The sequence below is a fragment of the Ursus maritimus genome, unplaced genomic scaffold, assembly GCF_017311325.1.
Source record: "Ursus maritimus isolate PB19 unplaced genomic scaffold, ASM1731132v1 scaffold_30, whole genome shotgun sequence".
Classification (NCBI taxonomy): Eukaryota; Metazoa; Chordata; class Mammalia; order Carnivora; family Ursidae; genus Ursus; species Ursus maritimus.
In genome coordinates, this window is record NW_024425564.1 from 8,139,242 (window position 1) to 8,150,832 (window position 11,591).

The 11,591-nt window shown below is 49.6% G+C and overlaps 1 protein-coding gene across 2 annotated transcripts; it reads right to left on the reverse strand.

Moving 5' to 3' along the window:
- Window positions 1–3,903: 3,903 nt before the first annotated feature.
- Window positions 3,904–11,304, reverse strand: LOC103681957 (zinc finger protein with KRAB and SCAN domains 4-like). 2 transcript variants are annotated; one of them, XM_008711520.2, is made up of 6 exons: window positions 11,064–11,304; window positions 10,324–10,796; window positions 8,873–9,017; window positions 7,678–7,760; window positions 6,469–6,592; window positions 3,904–5,579 (listed from the first exon to the last, which is right to left on the reverse strand). In XM_008711520.2, exons 2-6 carry the CDS (start codon window positions 10,732–10,734, stop codon window positions 4,717–4,719), a joined length of 1,626 nt encoding a protein of 541 aa, XP_008709742.2. In that variant the 5' UTR covers window positions 10,735–10,796; window positions 11,064–11,304; the 3' UTR covers window positions 3,904–4,716. The 2 variants fall into 2 exon arrangements, with proteins under 2 accessions (XP_008709742.2, XP_040501070.1); XM_040645136.1 differs by lacking the exon at window positions 10,324–10,796.
- Between the last annotated feature and the right edge of the window lie 287 nt (window positions 11,305–11,591).

Sequence of the window (11,591 nt, forward strand, 5' to 3'; positions counted from 1 at the left end):
CAGGCACCATTCATGCTCCACATCACCTCTCAGGCACCCTCAGTTACAGGGTGAACGTTTTTCTCTTCGTTGCATGTTTTTCTCAAATTCTGTCAGATGAATTTAGACACCTTTCTCTTTTTAACAGAAATACCAAGGAGAGGACATTGTGTGACTGGCCGGCAGCTCAGGGAGAACAGGAGTAATGTGGACGAGTCCATCGAGAGGTGGCTTACCCGGAGCGAGGCTGGGGCGCGGGGCAGGGAGGGATCAGAGGCGTGAGAGACCAGCTCCACACCAGTAAGCCTGGATGTGCACGGACTTTCATTTTTAAGTGGCTGTCTACTCAGCCTCAAGGGACAAACTTTCACCAGCAGTTATGGCGCGGGGCACCTGGATGTAGTCCTCCCCTTGGTGACGACCTGTGAACGTTCACGAGCAGGTAGCACATGCTACGTGTCTCCTGTAACTCAGCCAGCGCCGTGCAGGTGCGACATGGGAAGACCCTTACTCGTTCTCTTGCCCACCAGAGTCAAGAACATGTGCTACCAGATCCCAGGAAGTCTTAGCCGCATATGCTGTCTGGTTCTGTGTGGTCACATCCTTCTTCAAAAAGGGCATTGTGGCCTTAATGGCCCCATGTTTGGCACCAGATTTTTTTAAAGAAAGGCTGACAGATTTGGTCAGAAAACCAACGGCCCTTTTTAGATTGAAGCAATATTTTTAAAAAATTTTAAGATGTATTTATTTGAAAGAGGAAGAGAGAGCATGTAAGCAGGGGGAGGGCCAGAGGGAGAGAGAATCTAAAGCAGACTCCACGCTGAGCGTGGAGCCCAGTGTGGGGGTGAATCTCACAGCCCTGGGATCATGACCTGAGCTGCCATCAGAAGTTGGCCGCTTAGCCAACTGGGCCACTCAGGCGCCCCGGCAGTTTTTAAATCTATGTAAACAAGAGCAGGAACAGGCACATGTGTTCGCCCCGTGTCCTGTGTCCCACAGGATGGCACCCGAGGAAGCCTTGGACGGCAGCGCACACGGCAGAACGTCCTACTGGTGCGGTGCTGCCGCTGGGCCGGCCTTTCTCCACAGGAGAGGAAACTGCCTCCCGACAGTCTCCACGCTGGTTCGGGGAGTGGCAGGTGGCCTCGTACAGGCTCCGCACCGTGCTCGCCCAGTCTCATGTTCTGGGTGGGCCACAGGCCTGGAGCAGCTGCTGCTGAATCCTGGTCTGTGCAGCACCTGTGTGGACAGGGTTGCCAGGCAGACTCACAGAACGAGGACAGACATGGATAGGACATCTTAGAAGAAAGTTTGGTTCTGCTCTTTAAAGATAGAGACAACTGTTCATCTTTGATTCCTTAGTGTGTGACCTAACACTGAGATTTGCTGGATGAATGCTTGTAAACACAGAGTTTATTTAGAAACAGGAAAGAAAAGTTTATTTCTGGAAATAGGAATGTGAACACTGTGGTCTCTAGCAGTAGGGATTTTATGTTAATAGGAGAGCGCACGTAGAATCAGTCAATCTTCAGAATCATTCATTCATCAAGTCTGCCAGGTGCTGAGCATACAGTAGTGAGCCAGTCATTTATTTCTGTCTCTCAGCTTCATTCCGGCCCTTCTCTGTCCTCATCTGTAAGCAAGGGAGGGAGGCACAAACATTTCCTCAGTTCTGTCAGTTGGAATAACTGGAAATCAGAAGGTGGGGGGTGTGGGGAGGAGCATGGTTAAAAGTTTTAATTCTGTAGTGAACACCCCAAACTACAGTATTGTAACGGTCCGTTTTATGGGTCAATATGACCAGACCATGGGGTGCCCGGACATGTGGTCACACATTTTTCTGGGTGTGACTGTGAGGATGTTTGGGGAGGACACTCACATCTGAACTGGTATATGCATAAAGCAGAAACTGTTCCCTAATGTGGGTGGTCAAACACCTGAAGACCTGAACAGCACAGAAATGCTGATCCCACCTTGATAAGGGGGAACTCCTCTTGCCTGCCTGCCTGCCTGCCTTAAACTGGGACATGAGTCTTTTCCTGCCTTCAAACTCAAACTGATACATTGGTTCTTAGTTCTCAAGCCTACTGGCTTTTGGACTGGAACTTACACCGTGGGCTTTCCTGCTTCTTAGGCCATAGGACTTGGACCGAAACTACACCATTGGCTCTCCTGGGTCCCAGCTTGCCAACTGCAGGTCTTGAGACCGCTCAGCCTCCATAATCATGTGAGCAAATTCCTTATAATAAACCTCTTTCTGTATATTTATATCCTATTAAATATGTTTCTCTGGAGGACCCTAATACTAGGTATACAGAAACTCTAGAAATCATGCAATGCATTTTTATTGGTCTAAGAATTCACTCAAACAAAATAACCATTTGGTTTTTACTGTAAATAATTTACATTAGGATTTGTTAGATTTGTGTCCCCTGGGTCCCTGAAGGCTCTGGAGTACCAGGCCTTGGAAGCTGGCATAAAAGCAGGGACTCGGACAGATCTGCAAAGGGTGTGGATAAGCAGGGGACAATTTATCACAACGACAAAACCGTTAACAGGGCAAGGTGACCAGAAAACCTCGCTATATTCGAATTCCAGAGTCTTCAACTGATATTATAAATGGGGAAGAAGCTATTGTTGCCAGAAACCAAGTGAGAAGTGTGGGCAGATGCAAACACAAAAGTGTATTTCTCCAATAAGTTTGCAGGAAAGCAGTCATCCTGGAATGCTTTTGTAGAAACAACTGCATTTGAAACATGAAATACTAAATACTACAGTTGACCCTTGAACAACAGGGGATTAGGGGCAGCAACCCCCCACCCAGTTGAAAATCCACATATAATTTTTGACTCCCCAAAAACTTAATTACTAATAGCCTACTGCTGACCAGGAACCTTACCAATAAAGTTGATTAACATGTATTTTTTGTTATATGTATTATATACTATATACTTAAACTAGAGAAAAAATGTTAATAATAAGAGAAGATATACTTACAGTACTGCATTTGTCGAAAAACATCTGCAGTATAAGTGGAGCTGTGCAGTTCAAACCAGTGTTGTTCAGCGGTAACTGTGCTTCTGTAATGGTGACTTGAAGTTTTCTCACAAAACTGAAAGTTCGACTATCATGAGGGGAAAAAAAGAAGATCTACAAAGTGTGCTTAAGAAAAGCAAATAGGCGGGGCACCGGGGTGACACAGCGGTTAATCGTCTGCCTTCGGCTCAGGGCGTGATCCCGGCATTACGGGATCGAGTCCCACATCAGGCTCTTCCGCTATGAGCCTGCTTCTTCCTCTCCCACTCCCCCTGCTTGTGTTCCCTCTCTCGCTGGCTGTGTTTCTCTGTTGAATAAATAAAATCTAAAAAAAAAAAAAAAAAAAGAAAAGCAAATAGGGGTCGTAGTGGCTCAGTCGGGTGAGCGTCTAACTCTTGGTTCCAGTCTAGTCATGATCTCAGGGTCCTGGGATTGAGCCCCACATTGGGCTCCATGCTCAGCAGAGTCTGCTTGAGATTTCCCCTCTCCTTCTGCCCCTCCCGCTCATGCTCTCTCTCTCTCAAATGAATAAATATTAAGAAAAAAAGGAAAAACAAGTAGATAGCCTGAAGAATTAACTCAATGGCTAAAACCGTCATCATGAATAATAGAAGAGATGGTGCCACATTGGTGACTGGGAAATTAGATTGTAAGAAGACCAAGATGGTTGCACACTAATAATGGGGTTTTGAAACCATAAGTGATACTTGCTTTAAATATCTGGTATGAATCTACTGAGCATAAGGAAGTTTGAACTTAGCAGGCCTAAGTCGTGATTCACAGTCTACCACACCTTCTGGTGGAGTGGGTCGTGGGCAGGGTAGTGTCTGTGGCTTTAGAGAGCACGTGCTTAGACCCAAGAGGACTGAAAGCTGAGAACCAAGATGCTAAGCATTAGCAAATTCATTATTTTATTCTGATTCGATTAATTTTCACACTGTCTGAGTAGGAGTATTTTCTCTGCAAAGAGCAGCAATATTAAAGAATGGCATTCCATGCCTGGCATACATTCACAGTGATTTCATGATGAAGAACCTAAGGTGTTCCCATGAGAATGCCTAGTCTGGTCAAGAAATGTGGATTCTTTCTATCACAGTAACCTCACCCTCACCCCGCCAATGTGATCTGCAGTCAGTGTGATCTGCAAAAAATGTACTAGATTAACTCAATCTAGAACCTCAGAATCAGACACAAGCTCAAACGGATATGGTGAGAAGTTCCTCAGAAATCTAGAGGATATCATATCCAGGGCTACAGGGTCAGCTCATGTTTTACACTTAATGAATGTTTATCAGCACCTGTGTTCAAGGCACAGAGGGGAGTGTAGGACGTCACGGATCTGACCAACTGATGGAGGATTCTGTGTAGGCAGAGCCTTCTGCCCAGGAGACTAATCATGAAGTGCTGGCTGGAGGTGGTTAGCCAGTCTGGAAGCCCACTTTAGTCCAGTAGGTGAGAATAAACGTTTCAGGTCCTGCCCTTTCCAGACAACTCTCCTGTAGCCTCCTATCAAACAAGCTGTTCCTCAGCCACCTTCTAGAAGGTAGAAGAGAATCCATCTCAGCCAGGCTCTCTGTCGTCTAACACAAGATGATGGGAAGCGGTCAATAAAGCCCAGCCCAGTTTCTGTGGTCAGGAAGGGCTGTGCGTGGCTTCGGTTCAATGAGGAAGGAGCACCCACCCTGCCACGTACGACGTGGGTCACTGTGATAGAATTTTTTTTCCGACGTGGCTCCTCTGGTGTTGAACAAGGTATGAGGTCCGGGTGAAGCCTTTTCCACAGGTGTCACACTGATAGGGTTTCTCACCAGTGTGGATTTTTTGGTGTTCAGTAAGGCTTCTGTTGCGAGTGAAACTTCTCTCACACTCATTACATTTATAAGACACAGGAGCCTCTACATGTTCCCACCAGCCTCCCACCCTCCCCTGACTCTCCCAGGTCTCTCCACTTTCAGGATCCTGCGCGTTTTTATCGCCATGGATCCTCTGGTGTCTCAAGAGGTGTGAATTCCGCCTAAAAGCTTTGCCACACATGCTGCACTGGTATGGCTTCTCCCCCGTGTGGATTCTGTGGTGTTCCAGGAGGCTGCAGCTCTGGCTAAAGGTCTTTCCACAGTCCTCACACTCATAGGGCTTCTCCCCAGTGTGGGTTCTCTGGTGTTTGATAAGGTCTGAGCTGTGACTGAAGGCCTTGCCACATTCTTCACACTCATATGGTTTCTCACCAGTGTGGACTCTCTGATGGATGACGAGGGCAGAGCTCCCGATGAAGGCTTTGCCGCATTCCTCACATTCGTAGGGTTTCTCCCCAGTGTGGATTCTCCTGTGCTTGCTCAGGCCCGAACTCTGAGCAAAACTCTTTCCACATTCATGACAATAGTGCCGCCTACTTCCTGTGGCATTTTTCTGCTTTCTTGGTAACCTGTCCTCCTGTTCACCAGCTTCTGCACAGAGAGGAATCTGGGCAACGTCTTCACCCAAGTGGCACGGTATTTCCCCAGCCTCTTGTTCTGGACGTTTTTCATCTGGGGGCGGGTCCGTGATCTCAGCCTGCATGTCACCACCTGAAATAACAAGTGGCTAGACATGGTCAGTTATGCCCTGCCAGAGAGTTCCACAGATGCCGGGGTGAGGATTTCCGTGCAAGGATAAGGATGGGAATAAAGGGGGACAACGGGTGCTGGGGAGGAAGGAGACTGGAGAACAGGCATGGGGCCACTGGAAGCAGGGTACACACTGGGAGTGGAAGAAGGTGGTGAGGACTGTGCTGGGGACATCCTCAGAGGCTCTAAGTCCTAAGGACGAAGGCAGGGCCCTGCACTGGGGCTGGACACTAGGAGGACTGGACAGAAAGCAGCAGGAAGCAGGTAAGCGTAAGTACTTGTGAAATGTTCTGTAAGAAATGGGGCAAACGGGAGCTTAGAAACTGATCCCTAATCAGGGATACGAGCAGTCATTCTGGTCCCAGACAAGGTCTGGCTTCAGTGCTGACAGCTCTGAGCTGGAGCTCCCGCTGTACCGCCACAGAGCTGTGTGAGCTCAGACCGAGTCAGGCTGTTCCCCTGATCTCTCGGTAGCTCTGCCGTCCATTCCAGGTCACTTCTCGCTCTCATGCTCTACGGTCCCATGGCCCATTTCCCGAGGCGGCCTCAGCTCTCCTCTGTCAAGGCCTGCAATGGGAAGGGGATCAGCACTGTGCACCTGCTGTGAGCGAGGCCTGTGCTGGGGGTTGCACCTGCTGCATCCCACTTCACCTGACAGAACGCTGGCAGAACAGGAAGGAGGCAAGGTCACGAGGGTTAAGGAGCTGGTCGCACATGTGGTTAGGAGTTGGGGTTCAGAAACGGTGGCTCTGAATGCAAACAGTTCAAACAGCTTCTCACAGCCCAGTAGGTTCTGACCGACAAAGGAAGCCATGAACCCCTAGGAGAAACCAGCACCCATCCGTCTTACCCAGGGGGGTCAGGCCGCCACAGTTCTCCTGCCTTTCATCTCTGTGGAAGCTCCCTTGAGGTGAATCCAGCTGTGTCCATGCAGGGGAGAAAGCCAGGGCCACATCTTCCGTCTTCAGCAAGCCCTGAAACAGCACAGGATCCCACCTAGTTCCTCTTCCCAAAGTCACGCCCACAGCTGGGCACAGGAGACCGAATGTCCCCTCTACAGGCTCTGCAGACCACGCCAGTACAGCACCGTAATACCCACTTCACCCAGTCAACAAAACAACACTAGAAGTAAAGAATCAGTGAGCACATGAGGATAAGTGTCTTATCTGTGAATCAGTATCCAGACAAAATAAAGGCCAACCCAGTGAAAGGACTGGAACCAAACCAAAACCTCTCACAAGATTTGCGGTGTGATTTTCAGCCAAGTAGTGATGGGGGCTCACTGACATGAATGGTTATTAAAATACAACGAAGTGTAAGTGTGAGGTGAGAACAGGGAAGAAAGTGGGATTACAGAATCTCAAGGATATGAAGAACTGGGTAAGAAAGTAAAATCCGGTTTAAGTAAAGACTGTTCAGATTGTATTATTAGTTGAGATAAATGGACATGCCTCATCTGTCCTCTCCACTTTTAAATTCCTTGAGAGCCAGAGACCATGTGTTTATACCCTAGTAACGCCATTAAAAAAACCCACAAAACTTGGGGCGCCTGGGTGGCTCAGTTGGTTAAGCGTCTGCCTTTGGCTCAGGTCATGATCCCAGGGTCCTGGGATGGAGCCCCGAGTCGGGCTCCTTGCTCAGCAGGAGAGTCTGCTTCTCCCTCGCCTTATGCCCCTCCCCCTTCTTGTGCGCACACACGCGTGCTCTCTCTCAAATAAATAAATAAAATCTTTAAAAAACACTTCAAAACAAAAGCACCATCACAACAAAAGCTTCAGCTTGCATTTGCGGAATTGTCCATATTGAAGAAAATCCACTGAAGAAGGACCTGACCAGACAGACGGAGTAGGGAAGATGTGGGAAGGAAGCACAGACAGCACCCAAGCTAGTCATAAAATAGGAAAAGGCTCTTAATTAGGCACCAAGAAGTTAGACAATGACAAACAACACTGGCATACATGAGAAAATTAAAATCCCATCTAGGATTTGGGTGGGTGTAGGATATAGGGCGTGAGGGAGGGACCAGCACAGGATGCTCAACAGGGGGGCTCCAGCTCACCTGGGGCTCTGGGGGCAGCCTGGCAGCCACCACCGCGTCTCCTCTGCAGCGCCGTCCTGGGCCAAGCCCAGGAACCCGGAGAACTAGGAAGGAAAGATGCTCTGGATGAGATGGACCCTGGCCCCCAGCCTCCCTGGCCTGTGGATTCAAGTTCAAAAACTGGGCTAGTAAATTCCTGCCAGGAACTTCAGACAGAATGTGCTCCTTTCCCCAATGCCTGGTCCCTACCAGCTCCAACCCTAGGGCCCAGAGAGGCGTGGTGTGCTGTCAGTGTACAAAAACTATGCAAAAAGGGCAGGATCCTCTGAAGGAACGGTGAATTTAAGCAACATAAAACAAGCTTTTCATCTAAAGATCCTCTGAGTTTTGCTTGGGACAGGGAGAAAAACAGGATTTTGGTTAAAATGCCTTTAGTGGTAGCTATGGGCTTTCTTTGGTTTTGAAAAACCAGAGTCAGAGAAGGCGGGAACCCAAAACACACAGGCCTCTGGTTGTATGGAACTTGCTCAGAGTCAAAAGAGAAGAAGCATGAACTTCAGGCTTCCCCATAGGAAGCAAACTTTTAAAGGGGCACAAAACAGCTGGTTTAGGCTAGAACCTGTGTTGAGAAAAAAAGGCTGGTGCGTCTCAATGCTGTGTCCTGGGAGCCTACACGCACATTCAGGACATACAGCCACATCCTGTGGAGTGAGTCATGCTGTTTTAATAACAGACCCAGGGTTCGGAAGGTTTATACTCTCATCTGCAATAGTCCTGTAATCTGTGGGATATTCTGGCTGGCTCTACAGGTTCTGGTCATTTTCTTCTTGGCACTTACCGCTACCTGAAACTGCACTGTTGTGCTTCCCTGCTGTCATCCCCACTAGAACCTCAGCTCCACTGCAGCCAGGACTGTCTCACCAACAGCTCTCCCCCGGCACCAACAACATGGGCTACCACGTAGGAGGCTGCCATCATTATGCATGAAACGAATGGAGAACCAATTCTTTCCAAACCAAGTTTTACTTATTTATCTTTTTATTATGTCCAGGCTTGATTAGGAAAGCTTTCCACCATTGTTTAAAATTTCCCTTTTAGTCTCAAAGTAGAGTCAGTCAGTGATGGCCAAAGTAGTGGTCAATGGACCTATTAGGTGATCTTTAATGAAGCTGGATGAAGTCTGTAGAATTCAAACTGCCCAGGAGGTAACACTCACCTCTGTCTGCTGAGGCCTGGGATCCCAGAGATTCGTGCTTGAGCAGAGCCTTCATTGGCTGGAACTGGGAACTCCATGGCCTCTGAGCTGGTGTCAGCACTGCCATCTTGCAACAGAGTAGCTGCCTCTGGTCACCACCTGGGCCCTGGAAGTCATTCATTTATTGATTCATCAAAACTTCTATTATGCTTTTTGTGTGCTAGTACTTTGTTTTCCAAGCGCTATTTCTAAGAGCCTTACGAATGCAGATAACCACTCTATGAGCTGGGTACTATTATTATCTGTATTTTTGTAATGAGCAAACGGAGGCCCAGAGTTGAAGCAACTTGCCCAAGGTCACCCAGCTATTAAGTGGTGATGCTAGGACTGGGGGTCAGGCAGAGGAACCCCGGAGCCCATGCTGTTAACCACTAGCGCGTGCTCCCTCGTTATATATATTGTGCTCTTATGAAGACTCTTTCGGAACTAGTGTTAAGTTCTCAGAATACTCGTATCTTTTCTTATCTGAAAAGTGAGGGCAATCATTTCTCGCTTATAGGGGTTTTCGGACCAATAAGATGACAATACGTACAATCACCTAATTCAGGACCCTGTACATGGTCTTTCTCCATGAAAAGCGGGACTCCTTTTAGACATTTATACTTAAACTACAGTTTTCAAGTTACTTTCTCACATGCAGCTCAGAATTAACCACTGGAATGAGGAGCCTGAAGCTAAGAGCCTTGAAACAACTTCACTGCTCAAGGGCTGGAGGGCAGCAGATCTCACTCCAGAGCCCTGGGCTCCCAGTCAGTGCTTGGAAGGCTTGCCACGTGTCCTCTGAAGAAACATTCACAAGATGGGGCACAGAGGACACAGTCTCATAAGACATTGGTGAAGCAAGAAGATACTGGGGTGTTTTTGAGCCTGAGGTTCTTGGACTCCGTCCCAAGTGGTCCAGGAAAAAAGTATTTTAATCCTTACTAGCCCCTAAGAGAAATTTGGCAGTTCCTTCCATTATAAATGGAACCAACAAACCAATGTGGCATAAGCCACAGGACTTAGTCACAAATAGAAATTACAGATGTTTTCACCCCATATCACAACCTGGCAAACACTGTCAAAGTCACTTATGCTTTTAACCACTTTGAAACTCTACCAGTTACTGGGCCTGTCCCTAGCTCTTACTATTTGGTGCATTAATTTTAAAGAGCACATAGATAATTTTTTCACTAATTTGTTTCATGCTCTGTTAACTGTGTTTCAACATAACGGAGTTCTTTTCTAATCCTTCATGTTCTTACAAATACTAGTGTGAGGAGGGATCCAGGGACTTCTCCGGAGGGGCAACGAGGTTCACGATACAGAAAGAGACTGAGAACTGGCTCTTACAGAAACGCCCCTCACTCCGACCTTGAGACTTCTGGAAGAGACAGAGCTCAGCTCTCAGGTACTAAGCCCTTTGCCTCTACCTGCGGCCCTGGCTCCTCCAGCTGCGTCTGCAAATACTCCAAGAGCACCACCACCTCGTCCCCGCTCTCCGGGTGCTGCTCCCGCACCCAGGCCTGCAGGTCCCCCGGCAGGATGGTCAGGAACTGCTCCAGCACCAGCAGCTCCACGATCTGCTCCTTGCTGTGGGTCTCGGGTCGCAGCCAGCGTCGGCACAGCTCCCGGAGCCGGCTCAGCGCCTCGCGGGGCCCCTCTGCCTCGGGGTAGCGGAAGCCCCGGAAGCGCTGACGGTAATTTTCTGAACCCCGAACAGGGCTGGCTGCCTCCACAAAGGCAGAGGCCTCTTCCTCTTCCACCTTTACGACCAGGAGCCCGATCTGGTTCTCTGCAGATTCATCATCGAAGGCCGTGCTTTCCTTCGATTCCCTAGCCATCCTGAGCCAAGGCAGCACTTGGACCTCACTCTAGTGGGCAGCTGTATTTCTGCCGAAGATTCCTGGAAGTGGGAAATCACTGTTAACCCGTGAAGTGCTAGCAGTCCCCAAGGCCTTTTCCTTGGGGTCTGCTCACAAGCCCATGAGTTAGGTGACCGCATTCTCCCCATTTTATAGAGCAGTCAACTGAGGCACAGAGAGGCTAAGAGACTGGCCCAAAGCCACACAGTCAGGACGTGGCAGGGGCAGGAACGGAACGAGGCAGCCTGACTGCGAAGAGCGGGCTCCAGTCCAGTACCACGGGGGACCTCAAAGACCTCGCCACTGACCTTGTCCGCAGACGGAGCCAAGCCGAGCTGCCCCCATTCTGGCGGCTGGTGTGTGCGTGTGACCCGAGAAACCCGTCCGCAAACGCGGGGAGGCGGCGGCCCGAGCCCGGAGGCGCACAAGGCCTCCCCGGGGAGAGGAGGGGGCTGCTCCGCACCCCGAGCTGGACGCGGGGCTGCCGTACTAGCGAGGGGAGCCCCGGGGGCACGGCCGGCGGGCACCCCCACACGCTCCGAAACTAGCGCCCCACGCGAGGGGCGGGGCGGGCCGGCGGGGCTGCAGCTGCGCAGACTACTTCCGGGCCCCTCTAGCCGCCACCCGGCCGGCACTCGGTGGTTGCCCGCCACCTGCGCGCCTCGCGCCGGGGCCGTGCTGCTGGCGCGAAGCAGGTGCCCCGCGAGCCACCGGAGACCTCCGGCTACAGCTGGCTGCGTTTGCCGATAGAAGGAAGGAAAGAGAACTTGTATTTTCTTGTTCGGTCAGAAGGAAACCCTGGGAAAATACGTAAGAAAATTAATAATTGGTTACCT